This window comes from Colletes gigas, unplaced genomic scaffold, assembly GCF_013123115.1.
Source record: "Colletes gigas isolate AHSC1104 unplaced genomic scaffold, ASM1312311v1 Colletes_gigas_Sc00038, whole genome shotgun sequence".
In the NCBI taxonomy this organism is placed as follows: domain Eukaryota; kingdom Metazoa; phylum Arthropoda; class Insecta; order Hymenoptera; family Colletidae; genus Colletes; species Colletes gigas.
Genome location: NW_025106667.1, coordinates 1,048,006 through 1,074,091, shown reverse-complemented (window position 1 = coordinate 1,074,091; position 26,086 = coordinate 1,048,006). Strand labels below are relative to the sequence as shown.

Sequence of the window (26,086 nt, the reverse complement as noted above, 5' to 3'; positions counted from 1 at the left end):
CATACAAAAAAATTGTTAATGGGCGAGGTTGATGGTTTCTTATGTACAATAACATGGTGTTAAAAAATTTAAAAAAATACAATTTGTTTATAACAAAAAAAAATTTATTAACTTAATTTTTCATTTTATTGAAATTTTCATAATGACAAAAAATGACGAGCATTTTATTCCAAATCCATTGGTATGCGATTTTTGAAAATTGCCTCCTACAGTTTTGCAGATTTTGATGATTTACATCTTGCGCGCACATCCATTATGGTAGTAGCCGTTCTAACTTTGATTTTAATGAAGCACTGTAGGCTTGCACTACTTCTAGAGGACAAAATCGGGAAAAATACAAGAATACCAATTTGTTGATGGAGGCTTCGTTAAGAAATTATTAACGTTTAAAGTTCCGCCCGTACTGAATTTTTTTCTCCGTAATGCCCAAGATTTCGGGGGAATGTGTAATGACCAAAAATGATTGTAATCGACCCCTGCAACCGAAAATAATTTTTTCAGAATGGTTTGAAATTTTTTAATTTTGTTGAAAAATTTCACACATTCTCGAATTTTTTTCTCAAAAGTGCGTAGGATTTCGGGGGTATATATATTGACCAAAAATGATTGAAATTGACTCCCGCAACTGAAAATAATTTTTTTAGAACGATTTGAAATTTTTTTTTTTCGCTGAAAAATTTAGGCACCTACGCCCTGTCGATTTTTCTTAAAAATTCGTTTTTCATTTTTAATAATTTTGTTTGACGCCCTACAAGAAAGTTGGCTAATACTTTTTTGTAGGTACCTATGAGCTCTACTTCAGAAAAAAGTTTCATTGAAATATATTCACTATTGTAGGAATTATGGCTGTTTGAAGATTGGACCATTTTTATGGGGTTTTTCTTATTTTGCGGGGTCAAGGATCAACTTTTTTTGCTCTCTGTACGCTGAAATTGCACTTGCTCTTGTTCATTAAGGTAGCTGCCACGTGGCATTGTATCAATTAACTAAGAATTCCCGAGTTTACTAAAAAAATTCCAACAGAAACCCTTGAAGTGCGTTAAAAATGAACCGGTTCTATTGTTTTGCACCGATCGTCAAACGTTTATCGATTAAATCTTGACATATAAGTAGACAATTTCAATGAATTTCACCTAAAATCCATTATTTACAATGCTTTTTCATACCATATAATTGGTTGTTTCAAATTATTTTCTTGCAGGTCGTAAATGTTAAAAATGTTAGTGGTGCTATAGTTATGCTCCGCAGTGTATACGTATACTCTTCTGTTGATCATACAAAACTGTACAATTTTTCCTTTACGTTTTTTAAATTACTGACTGGTAATAGTTCTAGTTGTAGCTTTCTTTTTCTCGCAATATGTCACATATCATGGAATATGTAAAAATGTCTTAGAAGCGAAACATTAATAATTGGCCGTACTCAACGTTTCTATTGATCCTCGTAGAACGATCAAGAGTTATCCGCGAAACAACCAAAGAGAAGTGCAGTGAACGAAACCAAATTTATACCAAAAGAGGGAACATAGTGCGGGTTAAGGGAAAGAAAAGTTGACGTTTTACGAAATGACGCAGCGAGAGTGTCGCTCGTGGTTCGCTTGAAAGCATCTCCAAAGTGAAGATTCGTGACGGAGGCAATAAAAGCGACTAGTCGAACCAGGAATATCAAGGCGAGCAAAATGATGAAGAAAGAGAAACCAATGATGTCGGTCACCGCCATCATCCAAGGGACTCAGGCCCAACATTGGTCGCGTGGCAACACTTGTACGTATTCTGATACTGTTTAAACAGAAAATGTCGAAAACTATTTCCAACAAACTTAGTATCATAGTTTGAAAGTTTCACGAGGTTGGTCTCTACGCAAACAAATAAAACATAGCCTTAATAGTTTTTCGTACTGGTCTCTGGACAAAAGTAAAAAAGCTCTATATTTTATCTTTAAAAAAAAACGTAGATCGTAATACCATTGATTATTTGATTTTACTAAATTTTCTAATCTCTTGTGCAAAATGATATTAGAAATTTTAAGAAAAGTATAAATTACGTCTCTTAAAAAATGAGATGCATTTGTACGTGTTGAGCAACTTACACAAGATAATAGCGTCACTCTGCTAGCAGCGTATTATCAATTATATAATAGCTTCCTCGAGCGTCCTTACTGATTAAAATCTATATTACTTGGAATACCTTGGTTCTGCGAGCTTCGGTGCTCGAAGGTGTCTAAACGAGACTGACTGTTAGAAACGTGCAAACGACAATTAGCATAGCGATGCTAAACAGTCAATTAGCACCATTTTCGAGACTTTGTTTTATCTATTCACAGTCTTACTGCGATCCCGGTTCTCAGTACACGTATGTGGAATTTCAAAACATAATAATGGTTCAGGTTCTTTTCACTACTTTGTAGTGAATCGATTGACAATATCCTTGATACCAAAACGGACATTAATTGCACATATTTTTATTGAAATCCATCGTATCGACAGGTTCTCTTTTAATTAAATTCAAGATTAATTGCTAAAAAATAATGTTTGTAAGTGTAAGTATAGAATTTAAAATTTGAACCGTGGAGAAATTTAGGTTAGGTTAACACTAGAACTACCAAAGCAGTCAAAATTACCTATTTGTAATTTCTAATAAAACCTGTAAAAAATTGTCTAAACAGAATTTTTTAAAATTTACTTTTTTTATTTCTTGACGTATCTATCGTTTTAATATCTTTGGTACAAATAAAAACAGTGTAATTGTCGGTAGTTGTAGCGTCAAAGACGCAAGATAAAAGACACATGTGCGTTTGTCCGCGCGCAATGCTGTTTAAGTGCACGTAGGGTGAAGGTCGGCTATTGAAACCTGAATGGTGAAATTTCTGAATAGTGCACATGCGCGCGCGCACGCTCGTTATCAGTCGCGGCTTGAAAAGCGACCCGCAAACGCTCGCCGCGAGAAGGTCACGTCAATGCGCTTCGTTATCTACGCCACTACTACAATTTATGTGCCTTTTCGAGTCTTATCGCGTGCCCCTATTGCCGACCAACACGCGGCATCACGCGTTTCTCTTTAAAAATACATTACATGTCTCGTACCAAATAACAAACAAACGCGATTCAAACAATTTTCTTTCATTACAACCTTTTCTTTTTTCAAGTTTCCAAGTCGCGTCAACTGCTTGGTTATTAACAACCAAACTATTTTAATATACAATATTTTTAAATATTTACAGTGTTACAACCGCCATCGGTCACTAGAACTACCGAACTGGTCAAAATTACCCCCATTCGTAATTTCTAATAAACAATGTAAAAAATTTACTCGACTGGATTTTTAAACATCGACCGTGGTCTTCTGTAAGAGACTAAACAAACAAAGGGTATAGCCGAATAAGGGGGTCAAATGTGCCCTCGAACCAAATGTGACATACGATGGATCCATCGATAGAGCATCAAGAAAAAACGTACTGTGCCAAATTTTAACCCACTATCTTATTCGGATTAACGAATTTCTGCCTATTTCCCCTATTTAATCGAGTAGAAAAATTATGAAAAAAATCTGGTGCATTGTGGTTATTGAGATACGTGTTTGAGAATTTTGTCCGATTTTTCGATTCCAAATCCTAGGTGTGAAAAATTGAAAACGCAAAAAAACACAGATAAATACGGATTTCGTATTGAAGCTTTCGAGACACTAGATTTCTATAATTACTGTAATAGCGCATTGTCATTGGTTATCTCCCTGAATTTTTTCAGATTTTTTGCTAAGATGCGCCGTAGTAGGAAAAATCAAAAGCCGATTTTTTCGACGTTTTTCGCGTGAAAGAGCATCTTATACTTTGAATTTTTGTATTCTCTTTAATAGATAACTATATTGTATGGTTTTAAAATCGCAAACCTTTAATAACTTCGAATAGTGGAAGAAGATTTCTTCAATAAAAAGAACATTAGCAGTCTTTGCATATAGTTACGGATATCATGATGACAAGGTTTATGATGCGCAGAACGGGAGTTTGAAATTGTCCATGTACAATGTTTACATCTATTGGCAGTCTAAATTACTTATTTTAGACGAGCTCTATTTTGTTCTGATCATCTACTTGTACGAGGGATTAAAGCGTTAAAAATTGCTTTCCTGCAATATATATTTTCGCTTTGTTGACCAACTGCGCTTTTAGTGTCTTACTACCTCAATATACATAGGAATTTCCTTCCCATTTAACAAAGACTGTTCATATTCTTTTTATTGAAGAATCTTCTTGCAGTAGGTACTGAAATTTTTGGACGACATTAAACAATTTCCAATCATACTAAAAAAATTATATTTAGTTACAAGGATCGATTACAAGCATTTTAGGTGAATAGACATATCCCCGAAATCCTACGCGGTTTCGAGAAAATAATTCTTTACCGAAAATCTAATGTGAGGCTTCCTTGAAATTTCATGCGAATCTTTAAAATGTCATAACTTCTGAACGTATTGAAGGATTTTAATGTTTGAAGCGGCAAATAACGCGTATTTTGCCGAAGAATATGTAGGCATTATAACAATAGTGAAAAAGTTGTTCCTTAATCCCGTAAAGTTAGAAAAACTCCATAAAAATGGTCCAATTTTCAAACGGCCATAACTCCTACAATAGTGAACATATTTCAATGAAATTTTTTTCTAAAGTAGAGCTCATCGGTGCCTATAAAAAAGTATTAGACATTTTTTCTGTAGAGCGCGAAACAAATTTATTAAAAATGTAAAACAACTTTTTAAGAAAAATCAACCAAGGGGGGTAGGTGTCTAAATTTTTCGACGAAAAAAAAATTTCAAATCGTTTTGAAAAAATTATTTCTAGCTAAGGGGGTCAATTACAATTATTTTTGGTGAATAGACATACCCGCGAAATCCTACACAGTTTCGAAAAAAAATTCAAATAAATATATCGCGCATAGCACTTTTTTTTTCGTGACTTATTTTTGCTTTTCTGCTTGTATACGCTGTTCTGCTCAACATAGAAATGTTTAAAACCATACAATATAGTTATCTATTAAAGAGAATACAAAAATTCACAGTATAAGATGCTTTTTCACGCGAAAAACGGCGAAAAAATGGGTTTTTCATTTTTCCTACTACGGGCACCCTACCAAAAAATCTGAAAAAATTCAGGGAGATAACCAATGACAATACGCATTTACAGTAATTATAGAAATTTAGTGTCTCGAAAGCTTCAATACGAAATCCGCATTTTTCTGTGTTTTTTTGCGTTTTCAATTTTTCACACCTAGGATTTGGAATCGAAATATCGGAAAAAATTCAGGGAGATAACCAATGACAATACGCATTTACAATAATTATAGAAATTTAGTGTCTCGAAAGCTTCAATACGAAATCCGTATTTTTCTGTGTTTTTTTGCGTTTTCAATTTTTCACACCTAGGATTTGGAATCGAAAAATCGGAAAAAATTCAGGGAGATAACCAATGACAATACGCATTTACAATAATTATAGAAATTTAGTGTCTCGAAAGCTTCAATACGAAATCCGTATTTTTCTGTGTTTTTTTGCGTTTTCAATTTTTCACACCTAGGATTTGGAATCGAAATATCGGAAAAAATTCAGGGAGATAACCAATGACAATACGCATTTACAGTAATTATATAAATCTAGTGTCTCGAAAGCTTCAATACGAAATCCGTATTTTTTTGCGTTTTCAATTTTTCACACCTAGGATTTGGAATCGAAAAATCGAAAAAAATTCTCAAACACGCATCTCAATAACCACAATGCACCAGATTTTTTTCATAATTTTTGTACTCGATTAAATAGGGGAAATAGGCAGAAATTCGTTAATCCGAATTTTCTCAATAACTACCCTTCCAAACGAGATAGAGGGTTAAAATTTGGCACAGAACGTTTTTTCTTGATGCTGTATCGATGGATCCATCGTATGTCACATTTGACCCTCTTATTCGGCTATACCGTTTATCTCCATTTCATTATACGTTTCTTTGAATATCTATCGTTTCAATTTCTTTGGTAAAAATAAATAAACACTGTAGTTATTGGCAGTTGTAGTGTTTTTGGGGCCTTGAAACGGACCCACTGTAGTTCTGTCGGCTCTGTTTGGTTAGCCTAGACCTCCGACAGAACCTGTGGTTGCATGCCTCGCGTAAGTACGTACACGTGCACCGATGCGATAAGCGCAGTGTATAAGCGTCGTGCTAGACTCCAGAGCGCTCAATGCTGGTTCAGTTAATCCGTGCACCAGTACGAACGCAACCTTGGCACCGATGCGAACCAGCCGTGAAGCGTAGCCTCCGCGCGTCACAGTTTGCGCCAACCAGCCACACGCACGTCTCTACAGATCGTACACCTCTTGGCCCTGCATTAGATTACCTTTATACCTTTATTACCGATCGCGTGGCGGTCGTTTCCCTAACGATCCATTTAATTAACACTCGGGACGGCCAAGTCACCGAAAAATAAAATGGCCACCGACAAAACCGGCAAAATGTAACGGTCTTTCTCATCCACTGGAAATTCAAACATTATATTAACAATGAGAAAGTGTAAAAGGAATTTTCACTATGCCTTGAACGACCAATTACGATATTTCGATGATGGTTGTGACAAGTAGAGCCGATATTTACTGGTATAATGGTCCCCGATCGCAGCACGTGTTAGGCCAGTCGTGTAAGTTGTACATATACGTGTATATGTACGTGCGGACACAGGTTCGTTTATGAGGCCCGATTGCAGGGCGTGCCACGAGCAAGATCACGTTCTGCGCCGCGACACGTGCAGAAAATTCCCGTACACGATGCCACGAGTCCAGCATACACGATGCATTTCTATTGCTTTTTACATGATGCATGTATACACAATGTATATCGAACCATAGTCTATGGGGAACAGTCTGTTTTGGTCTATTTTAGTAATTAATATATGCCCACTCCACTTTCATTCCACTGTAGTATAAATAAATAACTTGAGCTAATTTCCGAAATACAGAAATGATTAGAGAACGATAGCCATCCCTACTACCGAGAGAGGACTCAGTTTTTACTTTTACCGCATATAATGGAAAAAAGAAATCTTTTTTACAAGAGTTTTTCGATTAAAATGAGACCAAACACGATATAATTTGTTTTAACATACTTCTAATAGAGTATAACTAAGAAACGTGGGTTCCATGTTTCTCACAGTTAGAATTTGCAGTATTAACAACATTTCTTTTGCTTGCAGCTCTTCGCTGCTCTCGATTTTTTGTTTCTTTTTAATTCGTCGCGCAGGAAATCCCAAGTCGATACGAATCGCATACATTTCCATAAAAGTCCAGTGTTTGGCGCAACATTGTCATCGAATTTCATTCCATTCCTTGATAAATGGACATTTCCGCTATTCGAGACAGCTATTTTTATCGCATGGGATGTCGACGTGCACATCACTCCGCTTGCCTTTCTTTTTTTTTTCTTTTTTTTGTGTTTATCTCCGTACGATTTATCTACGCATCTACCAGATATCCGGTTGTCCGTGTTTCTTATCGAATATCAAATCTCCAGTGTCGCGAATTACTTTTAGGTAATCAGGGATCGATGTTACCCTTTTTCTACGATCAATGTTGTTTACAGATGACGAAAGCTAAACGCGCAGATTTCAGTTGATCTGTACGAAGTGAACGTGAAATGTTTTGACCTCTCGGTGAGCAGTAGATCCCACAATATCGTCTCATCGTGTGGCCGGAAATGTTTCTGTAACTTTTTAACGAAGCCTCCATCAACAAATTAGTATCCTTCATTTTCGTCTTATTTCCCCCTCTAGAATCTCCCATTAAAATCTCCCTGTATAATAATGTTTATTTTTTTATAAGTGCAACGATGCACCAGAAAGTCCAATCATTAGGGCACCATGCCGAACAAATGAATATTTCGTGAAATAATGATCTTGAGCATTTCTTTGATCGTTGTTCAATAATTGTAATTTCACTCGACACGGTTGGTATGTCTCTATCGATTCTCCAAGTAGAATCAAAGTGTTTCTCGTCTTCTTGCCTCTGTACCTTTTCATTCACCGGCTAACCCTAACAAAGTTAGTCAACGAACTTCAACGAGCTTACGTAACAGCAATGGACGATGCTCGTTTGAAGGTAAGGAGGTCGTTAATCACGAGGCGGCCGGTTCGCGTTGACCTTTCGCCGGTGGAATGGTTAAGGATACCAATTTCAATTGTCGTTGATCATTGTACTTTGGAGTCTGTAAATTTCCTTAAAACATGAAAAGCCACACCAAACGTTGCTTCGAAACTGTCGAAATTTCGAAAAAATAGAAAGCTATCAATATGGAAGCATTAATTTACACACAAATTGATGTAGGAATATTTTCAACGTCGCTGATTCCGTTTACTCGAATTTTTTTCTCGAAACTGCCTAAGATTTCGGGGGTATGTCTTTTGACCAAAAATGCTTGTAATTGACCCCTGCAACTGAAAATATTTTTTCCAGAACGATTTGAAATTTTGTAATTTTGTCAAAAAAATTTCACACAATTCTCGAATTTTTTTCTAGGAACTGGGTAGGATTTCGAGGTTATGTCTAATGACCAAAATTGAATGTAATTGACCCCTGCAACCAAAAATAATTTTTTCCAGAACTATTATAAATTTTTTTTTTCACCAAAAACATTCAGTACTTTCTCGATTTTTTTTCTCGAAACTGCGTAAGATTTCGGGGGTATGGCTTTTGACCAAAAATGCTTGCAATTGACCCCTGCAATTGAAAATATTTTTTCCATAACGATTTGAAATTTTTTAATTTTGTCAACAAATTTCACACCTTCTCGAATTTTTTTCTCGAAAGTGGGTAGGATTTCGATGATATGTCTAATGACCCAAAATTATTGTAATTGATCCCTGCAACCAAAAATATTTTTTCCAGAACGATTTGAAATGTTTTAAATTTGTCAAAAAATTTCACACCTTCTCGAATTTTTTTCTAGAAACTGGGTAGGATTTCGAGGTTATGTCTAATGACCAAAATTGAATGTAATTGACCCCTGCAACCAAAAATAATTTTTTCCAGAACTATTATAAATTTTTTTTTTCACCAAAAACATTCAGTACTTTCTCGATTTTTTTTCTCGAAACTGCGTAAGATTTCGGGGGTATGGCTTTTGACCAAAAATGCTTGCAATTGACCCCTGCAATTGAAAATATTTTTTCCATAACGATTTGAAATTTTTTAATTTTGTCAACAAATTTCACACCTTCTCGAATTTTTTTCTCGAAAGTGGGTAGGATTTCGATGATATGTCTAATGACCCAAAATTATTGTAATTGATCCCTGCAACCAAAAATATTTTTTCCAGAACGATTTGAAATGTTTTAAATTTGTCAAAAAATTTCACACCTTCTCGAATTTTTTTCTAGAAACTGGGTAGGATTTCGAGGTTATGTCTAATGACCAAAATTGAATGTAATTGACCCCTGCAACCAAAAATAATTTTTTCCAGAACTATTATAAATTTTTTTTTTCACCAAAAACATTCAGTACTTTCTCGATTTTTTTTCTCGAAACTGCGTAAGATTTCGGGGATATGGCTTTTGACCAAAAATGCTTGTAATTGACCCCAGCAACTGAAAATAATTATTTCAGAATGATTTGAAATTTTTTAATTTCGCCTACAAAATTTCTGTTCGGTGTGGAACTTTAAACGTTAATAAGTTTTTAAGGAAGCCTCGATCAAAATTGATTTTCGTCTTATTTTAGCCTCTAGTAGAATCTCAGATTAAAATTTTTTCCCAGGGGTGGCCGAACACCGTGTATATGTCTGGTTTAATAAGTGTTTAACCTCTTCAGGGACGAATTTTTTTTTTCTTTTTTTTCTGGTCTATTTATCATTGACAGTAACTATAATTATAATAAAAAAAAAAAAAACTAAACGTCCCACATATGTGGGACGTGTGAAGAGGTTAAAAGTTTCGTCGGCCGAATGTTGTTTAGATGACCTTTTCCACTCGTTACTTAAAGGTAAACCGCGTTGTAAATATATTGCTCCCGTCGCAAGCACGCAACACGAAGTAAATAGAAGCGTGCAGGCACGACACGCCTCGTTGCACCTGTGACAACGAGGCGTACATACGCGGTTCCACGAGCGCATAAACGTATACCGCCCCACCTGCTTGAAAACGCGAACCCCTGACCTTCGTCATGGTATTCACGTACAAGGCCAATTTAAGCTCGACATATTCTTATTTGCTGATATACATACACTTAATTTCTCTTGCCACGCCGCAGCGGCAAACTACTATAAGAAAAAGAGTGGAGCGCTTGCGTGGTAATCTTTAATCAGAGCAGGCCGAAATTTATTTCAAATAGTAATTTAAAAATAATTTATATTTCGTAAATAATGTCTTTCCATTGATTTTAACTTCAACATTCGGCCAATTAATAATAAATTAAAATAATGCTAATTACAACTATAATAACAACTAATTACTACTAATTAAAATTTATTTCTTAATCGAAAATTTCTTTCCAAATAGCGCTCAGAAAAAAATTGACTTCGTTGATTCGCGTTGCATTTGTTGAAAATAAATTTCCGAATTAATGGTCTGGTTCGATCCATAACAAATAGAAAATTTACTCACCTTTTAAATGAGCCTAAGGCAAAGGTGGTATTATCATTAGAAAGAACAAAAATATTATAATCGAAGTGGTGACGCGTCGATCGATTTCATGAAATTTTCAAAAACTTGAACATTTAATATTTGAAAAAAAACCATTCGAAATTAAGACTTTACTTTCCCGAGGTTAAGTGTTGCAAGTTTGAGAAATATCGGTGAAAATACTTATATTGTGTCCTTGAATGCAGCTAGACTGCACTTCCGGTTACACCTGAAACGCGACGAGGAAGCAGACAAACGAGCGAGTCTCGTGAAATTCGCTTGCCTAGGCTGAAATCTTGACCCCGTGACCTTCTCCCGGTGACCCAGGTACCAAGTTGCCCTACACATGGCGCGCCGTGCTATTTAAAGTAATAGCTGCATATACATGTAGATCAATCTGGTGTGCACTTTCAGGAACGTACGGTACAACACGATCTCCCCGCACACTACCTCATCGCATCGATCACGACGATCCCGATCTTGGTCGTGTTTCGTACGACAGATCATTCGATTCCTAGCAAAATTTACTTAAAAAAATAACAAATGACAAACAGTGGACTACTATTAGGGGTGTAGAAAAGTTTTCACCGTTTCTATAGGAGATTTCTTTATTGATATATTATAAACCGTAAAAGATTTTCCATTATTTTTCTGCTTCTTTTCAACGTTCTGATAAAACATGGATAAGGCAACGAAACACGTCCTTATTTTAAAAATGTTTTCAGCTTTACAATTTAATTGAATAACTTTCGATCTAAACTTTTTCACTTCAAATTCAACTTTTTGCAAATCAAATTTACCCTCTTTTATATCAAATTCAACCTTTTGTGACCCATTTTGCGATGCAAATTTTGTTTAAAAATCGGAGATTGTTAAAACATTTCAAAATTTTACTACACACACTATAGAGATCCAAGGGAGAGTAAATATTAGGAGAGACAATATCTTCGGTAGCATTTTTGGTCAAAACTATCACTTTCTTGTTGTAGGGAATTCTAACGTGAAAATTTGTATATATCAATTCATATAATTTTTATAATCAATAATACGATGATACTTCAAAATGATGAACTTTTACTATAACAGAACCATTGAATAAAGGCTCTAAAGGGTATAGAAAAAACGTTCTGTGCCAAATTTTAACCCTCTATCTTGTTTGGAAGGGTAGTTATTGAGAAAATTCGGATTAACGAATTTCTGCCTATTTCCCCTATTTAATCGAGTACAAAAATTATGAAAAAAATCTGGTGCATTGTGGTTATTGAGATACGTGTTTGAGAATTTTTTCCGATTTTTCGATTCCAAATCCTAGGTGTGAAAAATTGAAAACGCAAAAAAATACGGATTTCGTATTGAAGCTTTCGAGACACTAGATTTATATAATTACTGTAAATGCGTATTGTCATTGGTTATCTCCCTGAATTTTTTCCGATTTTTCGATTCCAAATCCTAGGTGTGAAAAATTGAAAACGCAAAAAAACACAGAGAAATACGGATTTCGTATTGAAGCTTTCGAGACACTAAATTTCTATAATTACTGTAAATGCGTATTGTCATTGGTTATCTCCCTGAATTTTTTCCGATTTTTCGATTCCAAATCCTAGGTGTGAAAAATTAAAAACGCAAAAAAACACAGAAAAATACGGATTTCGTATTGAAGCTTTCGAGACACTAAATTTCTATAATTACTGTAAATGCGTATTGTCATTGGTTATCTCCCTGAATTTTTTCCGATTTTTCGATTCCAAATCCTAGGTGTGAAAAATTAAAAACGCAAAAAAACACAGAAAAATACGGATTTCGTATTGAAGCTTTCGAGACACGAGATTTCTATAATTACTGTAAATGCGTATTGTCATTGGTTATCTCCCTGAATTTTTTCAGATTTTTTGGTAGGGTGCGCCTAGTAGGAAAAATCAAAAACCGGTTTTTTGAGACGTTTTTTGCGTGAAAAAGCATCTTATACTTTGAATTTTTGTATTCTCTTTAATAGATAACTATATTGTATGGTTTTAAACATTTTTATGTTGAGCAGAACAGTGTATACAAGAAGAAAAACAAAAATAAGTCTCGAAAAAAAAGTGCTATGCGCGATATATTTATTTGAATTTTTTTTCGAAACTGTGTAGGATTTCGGGGGTATGTCTATTCACCAAAAATAATTATAATTGACCCCCTTAGCTAGAAATAATTTTTTCAGAACGATTTGAAATTTTTTTTTCGTCGAAAAATTTAGACACCTACCCCCCTTGGTTGATTTTTCTTAAAAAATTGTTTTCCATTTTTAATAAATTTGTTTCACGCTCTACAAAAAAAATGTCTAATACTTTTTTATAAGCACCGATGAGCTCTACTTTAGAAAAAATTTTCATTGAAATATGTTCACTATTGTAGGAGTTATGGCCGTTTGAAAATTGGACCATTTTTATGGGGTTTTTCTAACTTTACGGGATTAAGGAACAACTTTTTCACTGTTGTTATAATGCCTACATATTCTTCGGCAAAATACGCGTTATTTGCCGCTTCAAACATTAAAATCCTTCAATACGTTCAGAAGTTATGACATTTTAAAGATTCGCTTGAAATTTCAAGGAAGCCTCACATTAGATTTTCGGTAAAGAATTATTTTCTCGAAAGCGCGTAGGATTTCGGGGATATGTCTATTCACCTAAAATGCTTGTAATCGATCCTTGTAACTAAATATAATTTTTTTAGTATGATTGGAAATTGTTTAATTTCGTCCAAAAATTTCAGTATCTACTGCAAGAAGATTCTTCAATAAAAAGAATATGAACAGTCTTTGTTAAATGGGAAGGAAATTCCTATGTATATTGAGGTAGTAAGACACTAAAAGCGCAGTTGGTCAACAAAGTGAAAATATATATTGCAGGAAAGCAATTTTTAACGCTTTAATCCCTCGTACAACTAGATGATCAGAACAAAATGGAGCTCGTCTAAAATAAGTAATTTAGACTGCCAATAGATGTAAACATTGTACATGGACAATTTCAAACTCCCGTTCTGCGCATCATAAACCTTGTCATCATGATATCCGTAACTATATGCAAAGACTGCTAATGTTCTTTTTATTGAAGAAATCTTCTTCCACTATTCGAAGTTATTAAAGGTTTGCGATTTTAAAACCATAGAATATAGTTATCTATTGAAGAGAATACAAAAATTCAAAGTATAAGATGCTTTTTCACGCGAAAAACGTCGAAAAAATCGGTTTTTCATTTTTCCTACCACGGCGCACCCTAGCAAAAAATCTGAAAAAATTCAGGGAGATAACCAATGACAATACGCATTTACAGTAATTATATAAATCTCGTGTCTCGAAAGCTTCAATACGAAATCCGTATTTTTCTGTGTTTTTTTGCGTTTTCAATTTTTCACACCTAGGATTTGGAATCGAAAAATCGGACAAAATTCTCAAACACGTATCTCAATAACCACAATGCACCAGATTTTTTTCATAATTTTTCTACTCGATTAAATAGGGGAAATAGGCAGAAATTCGTTGATCCGAATTTTCTCAATAACTACCCTTCCAAACGAGATAGAGGGTTAAAATTTGGCACAGAACGTTTTTTCTTGATGCTCTATCGATGGATCCATCGTATGTCACATTTGGTTCAAGAGCACATTTGACCCCCTTATTCGGTTATACCCTTTATTTAGATTTTCGATAGAATAAAATGCTATCGTATCTTCGAATCCTAATCGTGGCATTCTCTTTTTTATTTATTCTCGATAACCACTGTCGTTCGCCGTTAAAATGAACGGCAGGCACGTTTTAACGATATACAAGAGGTAATAAGAAATTGCGAGGAAGATGAATTATTCGATACTGTGACCGACATTCGTCGCAACCGCGATCCTCCGCTCGGACAGAATCGACGTATCGCAGTATGGTTTAACGTAAGAAACATTTATGCATGAGCAGTGCACTTGACGTGTGCAATTCTCTCTGTATTCAACCGTTCCAGATGCATGTCACTGTGACTTTCATTGGCGACCACACACTATGTGCAGACTCGATCGATCAGGATCGAGGCGTCGATCGAGACACCTTCGTTTCCATAAAAGAAAACGAGAACGCGATATCTGTACTTTTAGAATTTTGCGAACGCTTTCGAAGCGTTCTTTGAAACTAATTTTTACTTGGTTTTCTTTCAGGCATATCTTTTAAACGATAGGAAATAGAAAAAATGTTACAAGACCAAATTAAATGCTATTTAATTATTTAAAACTTATTACATCGGATCAGAGATCAGGCGACGAGAGAAAGAGACTCGACTAATCGTTAAGTTTATAAAAAAAACACCACTCTAGGTGTACATTTAAAATAAACTAGTACACACTTGAACGTCTCGACTCGACCGACTTCTTAACTTCTTAGTATTTTCGTTGAGCCCTCGAGCATTTTTTACAAAATTCATGACCAGCATTTATATGTATACAGAGTGTTCGGCCACCTCTAGCAAAAATTTTAATGAGCGATAGTAGAGGCCAAAATAAGACGAAAATCAAGAATACTAATTTGTTGATGGAAGCTTCGTTAAAAAGTTATTAACAATTAAATTCAAAAATTTCAAATCGTTCTGGAAAAATTATTTTCGGTTGCGGGGGTAAACTACAATCATTTTTGGTGAGTACACATACCTCCGAAATCCTATCTACTTTCGAGAAAAAAAATCGAGTAGGTGGTGAAATTTTTCGGCGAAAAGAAATTTTTCAAATCGTTCTAAAAAAATTATTTTCGGTTGCGGGGATCAATTACAATCATTTTTTATCATTACACATACCTCCGAAATCGTACGCACTTTCGAGAAAAAAATTCCTTACTGAAAATCCAATCAGGTGCGTAAATTTTTCAACGGAGAAAAAAAATTGCAAATCGTTGTGGAAAAATTATTTTCGGTCGCGGGGGTCAATTACAATCAGTTTTTGTCATTAGACATACCCACGAAATCCTGCCCACTTTCGAGAAAAAAAATAGAGAAGGTGTGAAATTATTCGAGAAAATTAAAAAATTGCAAATCGTTGTGGAAAAATTATTTTCGGTTGTAGGGTTCAATTACAGTCATTTTTGGTGAATAGACATACCCCCGAAATCTTGCGCATTTTCGAGAAAAAAATTCAGTAAGGGCGGCACTTTAAACGTCAATAACTTTTTAACGAAGCTTCCATCAACAAATTGGTATTCTTGATTTTCGTCTTATTTTGGCCTCTACTATCGCTCATTAAAATTTTTGCTAGAGGTGGCCGAACACCCTGTATAATAAAAAAACCATGAAACTTTTCCTTAAATAGTTTTCTTTTATTCGAGGGAAAAGGTAAATTCTACGTAACATCGTTCGACTTGGATTCATTTAAAACTGATAGATTTCTTGAGTAACAAATGTATTTTATTTATTAATTCTTACAAAATAGCATTGGGTGCATGCGGCACAGCCAAAAACCAAGTCACACGCATTCGACTGTCGCGCCGCATACCGTACAAAAACGAAAACATAAGAGCTCACGAATTCTTTTGAATGGCGTTAAATTTTGAACATTCCAACAAAAACAAATAGCATTAATTTTCAATTCTTTTTAAATCATCGACGTGTTGTGGTAAGAATTGAAAAGTTTGGGCAGCGAAGCGAATCGAATGGGTGGTTGAAAAATAACTGAATATTCGCGGGTCGTCGACGAGATAAATCAGCCCCGGTCGAGTCATTAATTCAACGCGGGAATTTTTTCGCGGGTTCAAGGCCTAAACGCCATCAGCAGCAGCGGCGGCGGCGGCACTATTTTCGTACGCTCGTGCACATGTAGATTCGCGTGGGTTGCATGTGCAACGTCACGACGCTATCCTAGTGTGGGAGCGGCATCCGGTCGCAGCTGCGTGCAGGAAACTGTTAAAAACTCCCGCGACATTACAAACATCTTTTCTCCTTTTCGTTTTCGTGTCGCTTTGCTGCCCCCCCCCCTCCTCCAATTGGCACGCGGCGAAATCGTTAATCCGTGAAACACGCGAGTGCCTGATGGGGACGATACGTTATCCGGAAACGGGTCGAGCCGCGGACGTTTCCTTTCTAATTAGACGGATTAATTGAACGCGCGTCGACGTTAAATCGTGAATTCACGCGACGGTGTTTCGTACACGGAAAAATCGCGGCTGTTTGAACCTGAAATAATAAAAATGTTGTAATAATTATGAGACACAAATGTCGAGATCATATACATATAATGGGGGTACTCTATCCTGTGTTAATAATTAAACAACAGACTAAATTTGTTTCTCTGTAAATAAAGATTATGTTTATTAGATATTTATTAATTTACACTTTTTACAACTATTTACAAACACACCTGTAAATAAAGAAACGACAATTAGAGTCTATTGTTCACTCTCTTTATTTACACTAACTTTCTGTCGCTATCTTATTCTGTTTATTAACTATTTGTATCTTTGGTTAATCTTTCTGGACACGTGCTCTCTATATTCTTTTACTCTTTGTTCTCTCCCTAACTCCCACTATCTATCTCAAATGTAGGATCAGTTCAAAGAGTGCGCTGAGCATGCAAAGCGCGCTCGATTTAAATTAAAGAAAATATATTTTCTTTACATACGTACATGCAATGGGGAAAGCTACGCGTTTAAAACGGTTAGAAACGGAGAAAAACGTATAAACTGAACGTAATTTTGTTCATTAAATTTGAACCCCTCCATTTTATAAGTGTTATATTCTACACGCCATTTTATTCCGTTTCCATCGGGATCAGAGGTATACAAGTCATCGTGTTTGCCTTTTATTGGACAATTTACGGAGTATTTGGTCGGAGAGAAGGGAGGGGAGTTAATAGGAAATTTATGGGGCCTCGGGGCTGTTGTACAGCGTTATTGGGAGCTGCAGCGTTCGCGATGCGCCGAAGACGCTCGCAGAAGAGGTCCGCCGCGCGGGAAACTGGTTTTCAGTTTCGGAAGAGCGTTGAAATCGTCAGACGGTGACGTCACCGTCATAAACGCTCGGACCTCTTCCATAGAATAATCGCTGAAAAATCATTCCGCGGCTCGCTGGGATTCGCGAACCTGATCATTATCGGCCGTGCTCGCCATCGTTCATTCGCGTTACAATCGATATGCGAAGGGTCACCTACCAACAATCAGATCAACCTACCGATTTAACCAATTCAATGACATACTCATTAACCAACGCGTCTCGACACCCAACTAACATATTCAACCAGTAACTTTTTACACATTTTTATCAGCGATTTAAAGCTGATTGTAACACTTTTACAAAAAGAATTTATTCTTTTTTTCACATCCGTCTTATACAGAGTGCTCCGCTACCTATAGTAACAATTTTAATGAGCGATAGTAGACGCCAAAATAAGACGAAAATCAAGAATACTAATTTCTTGATGGACGCTTCGTTAAAAATTTATTAACCATTAAAGTTCCGCCCGTACTGAATTTTTTTCTCGAAACTGCGTAAGATTTCGGTGGTATGTCTTTTGACCAAAAATGCTTGCAATTGACCCCTGCAATTGAAAATATTTTTTCCAGAACGATTTGAAATTTTTTTATTTTGTCAACAAATTTCACACCTTCTCGAATTTTTTTCTAGAAACTGGGTAGGATTTCGAGGGTATGTCTTTCGCCCAAAAATGCTTGTAATTGACCCCTGCAATTGAAAATATTTTTTCCAGAACTATTTGAAATTTTTTAATTTCACCCAAAACATACAGTACTTACTCGAATTTTTTTCTCGAAACTGCGTAAGATTTCGGTGGTATGTCTTTTGACCAAAAATGCTTGTAATTGACCCCTGCAACTGAAAATATTTTTTCCATAAAGATTTGAAATTTTTTAATTTTGTCAACAAATTTCACACCTTCTCGAATTTTTTTCTCGAAAATGGTTAGGAATTCGGGTGTATGTCTATTCACCAAAAATTATTGTAATTGATCCCAGCAACTGAAAATAATTTTTCCAGAATGATTTGAAACCTTTCATTTTCCCTGAAAAATTAAGGCACTCATAAAAATTCGTTTTTCATTTTTAGTAATCTTGTTTGACGCCCTACAGAAAAGTTGTCTAATACTTTTTTGTAGGTACCCATGAGTTCTACTTCAGAAAAATGTTTCATCGAAATATATTCACTATTGTAGGAGTTATGGCTGTTTGAAAATTAGACCATTTTTATGGGGTTTTTCTCATTTTGCGGTGTCAAGAAATAACTTTTCGAATATTTTTGGAATTGCCACGTATTCCTGAGCAAAATACGCGTAATTTGCTTTTTTAAACATTAAAATCGTCCAATCCGTTCAGGAGTTATGACATTTTAAACATTCGCATGAAATTTCGGGGTAGCATTTCTGGCCAGAAACTATATTTTCGGTAATGAATTTTTTTCTCGGAACTGAGTAGGATTTCGGGGGTATTTCTGTCGACCAAAAATGCTTGTAATTAACCCTTGCAATTGAAAATATTTTTTCCATAACGATTTAAAATTTTTTAATTTTGTCAACAAATTTCACACCTTCGCGAATTTTTTTCTCGAAAGTGGGTAGGATTTCGATGATATGTCTAATGACCCAAAATTATTATAATTGATCCCTGCAACTGAAAATATTTTTTCCCGAACGATTTGAAATTTTTTAATTTTGTCAAAAAATATCACACCTTCTCGAATTTTTTTCTTGAAAATGGATAAGATTTCGAGGGTATGTCTAATGACCAAAAATGAATGTAGTTGACCCCTGCAACCGAAAATATTTTTTCCATAAGGATTTGAAATTTTTTAATTTTGTCATAAAATTTCACACTTTCTCGAATTTTTATCTTGAAAATGGATAGGATTTCGAGGGTATGTGTAATGACAAAAAATGAATGTAGTTGACCCCTGCAACTGAAAATATTTTTTCCAGAACGATTTGAAATTTGTTAATTTTGTCAAAAATTTTGTTCTTTGTACTTGGTTAATGTATCATGTTGGTTTATTTAAACCTATTAAAATTATTCTTCAACTGTTTAAAGTTCGATGAAACTGTGGTCGCCGATAAAAGGAAAAGTTTGTTCGTTCGTGAAATCGTGAATAGCTTTCGCATAAAATCGTTGAATGCCAATGTTGTAACAATTATCGTACGCGTTGCTCTATATTTAGAATGCTCGATATAAGAAACCGCGGTGTTGAACGATACATCGCGATAGAGTTTTATAGTTTATGGACGGCGTGTATCTAAGGCTGGATGCAACAGTTCACGCAATATTTATTAATGGTTCTGCGGAACAGTTATGAAACACGATACTGTCCGTCGTTATACTTCTTTTTAATAACGACGGGGCTCTCATCCCTTCCGTCGTATCCACCGCCTCCGCTCTGTTATTATCCCCATGTCGACCTTTACATCTGCAATATTACCTTCCTTCCCTCTTCTATCCTTTCCTGTCTCGGGTTTCGTTTGCGAAAAATTCGCCGAAAACAGATCCCCTTACACTGCAGATGTTTCTCTAACGCTTAATATTTCTGGGCCTTGGAGAAGAGACGCCTGTGGAAGTCGCGACGCTATACCTACCTATCTACATACGTGCTAAGCAGAATTCGAGATAACAAGATGGCAGAACGCGTGCATAATACATTATATCCCTCAAAGTACTCGTATGATTTTCACAACCGAGTGAAAATAACTATTATCTTATTATCATAATAGTATGTATTTCTTATACACTATGTATATGTAGTATAGGAAGTATAGTAAGATTTCATACGATTTTAGCACGAATCAATTATTTTTTAATTAGGAATCTGTTAGATTTTTAGTGAATTTATTGTGCAACAATATAATACAAAGCACGCGTACAAAACGCGTTTCGCCACGCGCGCGGTACAAAAGAAAAACCTCGCCCTTTTCTCAACAGCGCGTGTTACTCCGCCGGACGCTACGACCAGAAGAGCGGGGAATCCCCGGACTCTCACGAACAGCCGCGAATCTCCCAGACAAAAGACACTCGTCCCGAGGCGGCGCCTTCGGGGCATGCACGTGCGCAATAACCCAGTGATTAGCGCGCCAAAATTCAACAGAATCGATCTTTGATTTCTGGGCGAAAATGCAGTTTCTTTAATTTTACTTACAGTGTATAATGTATCAGCCTGTTCTATTTGCCCTGAAATGTACATTTGAAAAATTTACAAATAGCAACAAGTAAAAATCGAAAAGTTGATATCAACTTTGAAACAAATATCACAGACCATCGATATAGTTTCTAGTTTGAGGACCATCCCTTAAATTAGAAATTTCTCTGTTAATTGTTGAAGATTCTGTTTTATTTATCGGATTAGAAAAATTGAATGATCACAGGATCGGAATGAGACGCAATAGCTTATATCCCGTTGGGATCTCGTCTAGTGAAACAGCCAGAAGACTCGAATGCGTTTGCCAGTCCTGCTGGGTGAACGCGATCGATACTCCGTTGCGATACATGACCATTCCCAATTCCAAGTTGGCTTTTGCCCTTGAAAATCAGGTTCGGGTGGTTCGCCTTACACCAGACGCGATCGATTTACTCGCAAACGCGAATATCTTTTAAATATTCAAAAGCCAACGCACTTGACTCGTTGTTGGCGTAGGTCGGACTGTTTTATCCTCTTGTTCCCCCCCCCCCTTTTCGCGTCATTCGTCCCCTTCGTCCCTTTTTTCCTTACTCTTGCTCGCCATGGTGTCTCCCTGCATAATTCATAACTACTCTGTCCGATCGTGCATGTGAAATGGATACTGTTATTTGCAAAAGAGTCAGTTTATCCGTGTCGTGTACGCGAAAGTTGGTAGTAATGTTTCGACGAACGCTCGAATCCACAAAGATTTTACGAAGTTGGATCTTGCAGTCGTAATATGCATACACCTCGATCTACCGATTGGTAACATACCCCTAGTCTTACCGTTGATAGGTTTCAGGGTTGTAACAAGCGAATAGAACAAGTGTTCAAGGTAGATACTTGAATACATACAGAGTTTTCTATACGATGCTCAAGTACAACAGTTGTTGTTAATTATGTGAAAACTGATACTATCGCTAGCAATGCCTTAACGGCGACAGTTCTGAATACTATACGCTCACAATAAAAACCACTAAGGTAGTCTGTTGCTAGAAGGGGGTTAGAACCTGATCTTGTTCCGAATGACAAAGTGATTCGAGAATTTGTGGAAAACTAAGCCTTGGAGTAGAGTCGTAGAGTGGTGGGTCATTACCATACGAGGAAATGAAAATTACTGTGTGGGTCAACCCCATACGAAGTGGTTGACCGCCAGATGATCGAGCCAAACACGAGTAATACGTAACAATTATTAATATTAAATGAAACTATAAATTCATATACATATGAGCCGTTTATTTTGAAAGTGGCCTAAGTCCATTTATCTTCAAATCGAGATATTTAAAGGTTTGCGTTTCAATGAATTTCAAAATATACGTATAGGATACTAATGAGTCATACTGCTTAGTATCCTAGAATAATTTTCGTCTGATCGTTTCTACCGATTGAACTCAAGTTTAAAAAAAATAATCATTTTTATAAATTCAAAATTTTGTCGTGCAGTAGACAGAAAACTGAAACTTTCGTTTAAAACATTTTTTTGTTAGATTAACAGAAGTGTTGGAAAGAATGGGAGATTCTAGAGGCCAAAATAAGATGAAAATCAAGAATATTAATTTGCTAATGGTGGCTTCGTTAAAAAATTATTAACGTTTCAAGTTCCGCCCGTATTGAATTTTTTTCTAGAAAGTGGGTAGGATTTCGGGGGTAGATCTATTCACCAAAAATTATTGCAATTGACCCCCGCAACCGAGAATAATTTTTCCAGAACGATTTGAAATTTTTTAATTTCGTCAAAAAATTTCACACCATTTCGAATTTTTTTCTCGAAAGTGCGTAGGATTTTGGGGGTATGTTTATTCACCAAAAATGATTGCAATTAACCCCCGCAACCGAAAATAATTTTTCCAGAACGATTTGTAATTTTTTTTTCACGGAAAAATTTAGGCACCTATTGGAATTTTTTTCTTGAAAGTGGGTAGGATTTCGAGGGTATGTCTAATGACCCAAAATTATTGTAATTGATCCCCGCAATCGAAAATAATTTTTCCAGAACGATTAGAAAATTTTTAATTTCGCTGAAAGATTTCTCTTAAAATTTCGTTTTTCATTTTTAATAAATTTGTTTGACGTCCTACGGAAATTTTGTTTAGTACTTTGTTGTAGGTATCCATGCGCTCTACTTCCATATTAAATTTCAATGGAATACATTCACTATTATAGAAGTTATGGACGTTTGAAGATTGGGCCATTTTTATGAGGTTTTTCTCATTTTACGGCGTTAAGGAACAACTTTTCGAATATTTTTTAAATTTCTACATATTCTTCACCAAAATACGCGTAGTTTGCATTTTGAAACATTAATATCCTTCAATCCGTTCAGGAGTTATGATGTTTTAAAGATTCGCATAAGCAAACCTTTGGCCAGAAATTATATCTTCGTTAAGGAATTTTAATCTCGAAAACGCGTAGGATTTCGAGGGTATGTCTAATGACCAAAAATAATTGTAATTAATCCCCGCAACTGAAAATATTTTTTCCAGAACGATTTGAAATTTTATAATAACTACTTAATGAAGCCTCCATTAAGAAATTGATATTCTTGATTTTCGTCTTATTTTGGCCTCTAGAATCTCCCATTAAAATTTTCCCCCGAAGTGGCCTAACACCCTATATGAGCCGTTTATTTTGAAAGTGGCCTAAGTCCATTTATCTTCAAATCGAGATATTTAAAGGTTTGCGTTTCAATGAATTTCAAAATATACGTATAGGATACTAATTAGTCATACCGCTTAAGTGTATCTAAGGGTGTTAAATTTATAGTTCCTATTAAAATAGTGGCAATTATTAAGCGAATAATATGCGTTTTCTTATCAAGAATGGAGTTAGGCCACTTTCAAAATTAACAACCAGATTCATTATAAAATTTGAAGGTGCCCAAGTCCATTCAACATAATTTAAGATGCTTCAGATTGAAAAAAAAAATTACTGAATTTATTTTACATATCTTTAAAACACATTGGAAACATAATTTATGCCATTCAAAACATTTTTTAACTACATAACGTACAAAATTACAAACATAAATTTATTACAAAACAATTTACTACTCGTCTACATTTTGTGCGCGTGAAAGGGATTTGAAGAAATCATGATGTTCCGGTGGTATATATCGTAATAGGTCAGTTATGTCCTTGAACTTTGCTGTTGTAATTTGTTTGATATTTTTCTACAGTGGTGTCGATACAATATTTTCAAACTTTCTTGGTCTACCCCGACGTGGTAAGAAATTCAGGACTTAAAAATGTTCATTCTCATTCATCGATGTCTTATAGAAAATTTTATACGGTTCATTTCTGACAAAACGCATCCAACATATTTTTAACCAGTTTATTGATTCTCCATCAGAATTCTTTACCCCTTTTAAAAATTGCGTCTTCGAATAATTTTGTTGATACAAAATCTTCTTGTCTCGTTTCATTTGCAATAAAATTATTACCTTTCCGACACTTTTTAATAATCTTGTAATAATCTCGGGGAACGAACAGTAAATTATTTTTTTTCAATGACATTTCTACCACGCGAAAATCTCTATCATTTGGTAAAAACGAATGTCCTGATATTAAAAATTTGTGATCTATGATTTCCACATTATTTTCCAAAGTTTGGACAATTTTTAACCACATTAAAGCTACTTTAATGTTTCTATTTTGCCGGGCGCACATGTCACTGTGAGCTATAATGTGTCTTTCACTTCTGAAATTTTTAACATGTTTTAGGATGCATGAAACAATTTCTTGAACACCTCTGGATGCAATAGTTTCATCCCAAACGTACATGTAAACATTAAATATCTTGATTCAAGTATAAATGGAGTTAGGCCACTTTCAAACTACACGGTTCAATTATTGAACTAACTCTGAAAACTTATGTGTCAAGAATGATCGTGTTTGCTCGGAATATAAGCAACCTGAAATGCTTTACTGATAAATATCATGGAGTTGTACATGTAACCATGGTAACCGGAAAAAATTGAAAAATGGAGTTACAAGAGTTTTTCTAGTTTACAGTATCACCACTAGCAGCATGAAACTACATATAGACCACTAGCATATTTTATTTTATGCGATTTTGTTATTACTTGCTAATTATCAGACGTCTACTTTGTAAGAGGCTGACTACTACGCCGATTAAGGGCCAACTACTTGCACATTTGCCCTACGCTTTGGAGTAGCTAACGCTAGATTTCAGGATACTGCAACTGTCAATATTGGTAATGCAGACTGGAGGAATAGTTTGGCGAGCAATAGTTCGGTATATTGTACATAGTTGTGTACGGAGAGTTTCGAACGTTGCACCGGCGCGGCGTGTTGCACCGCCTGGCTGGTCAAGGCGCCCGACACTGCTAGCATAATATACCGTCACCGGACTTGGCCTTGCAGCCACTCTCGCGTCCTCGTCCCATCGCCTCCCGCCCCCCTTTTAATACGGTTAAAGCCGTGTTCACAACTCCGCCTCGATCGCCTTCCTACGAAACTCCCGAACAGCAGATTTAACCCAACGACGATCTCTACACGTGGCTATTTATACATATAGACGCCCATTTCCGCGTACGTCGGACTCTAGATTACCGCATAAGTTGAGTGTCGGTGGGGATCGTGGCTTCTGAGAAATTATGGCCACGTGTATGCTTCGAAATTTTTATTCAGAGTAATTTACAATATTTATCACGTGCTGGTAGAATTTTTAGTATTCTTGGAATATAGATTTCTTGGAACAGTCAATATTTGAACAATATTATTTGAATTGTTTGGCTGCATTTCCCCTTGGTGTTAATAATTCTATAATAATTGTTTAGTGAACAGAATCATTTATCCATAACTTCATAGTTCCTGATACTTTCATATTTTTTTAGTCGATAAGAACATAATCATAATAATAAAAAAGTTTACGATTCTCCTCAAAACTATGTTGTTTTAACTGGTACCATGATATCACAACATCTACTTAACTGATTAGTACAAACATCTACACCATTATAGTTTTTAGTAAAATTGAATATTTTATTTCTTCGGTATTTTTTTAGTCAACAAATGTGATAAAATTAATAATTATACTCGAAAGTGTTACCATTTTTGTAGTTATTGGCTTTTTATTTTTATTTCAGTTCCTGTTGTAGTGAAACTCATCCTAATTAAGAATCTAGAAATGCTACATGTACATATTTTACTCTAAAACAATTTGTACATATTTCACAAGCATCAATCACATATGTATAAAGTAATTCGATTAAAAAAAGATATATAGTTCGTTGGGGGAAAAATGACCACGATTGCAAGTAGAACAGTCCTTTTTCCCCCC

General features: G+C 35.4%; 1 protein-coding gene across 1 annotated transcript in view; it reads left to right on the top strand.

The window, feature by feature from the left end:
• The first annotated feature begins 1,447 nt into the window (after positions 1-1,447).
• The window catches only part of LOC122402649 (retinoic acid receptor RXR-alpha-B), a 42,219-nt gene continuing 17,580 nt past the window's right edge, over positions 1,448-26,086 (top strand). The window contains exon 1 of the mRNA XM_043405608.1: positions 1,448-1,763. Within this exon, the coding sequence (XP_043261543.1) occupies positions 1,679-1,763 (85 nt within the window). The 5' untranslated portion in view covers positions 1,448-1,678. The remainder of the gene's footprint in view (positions 1,764-26,086) is intronic.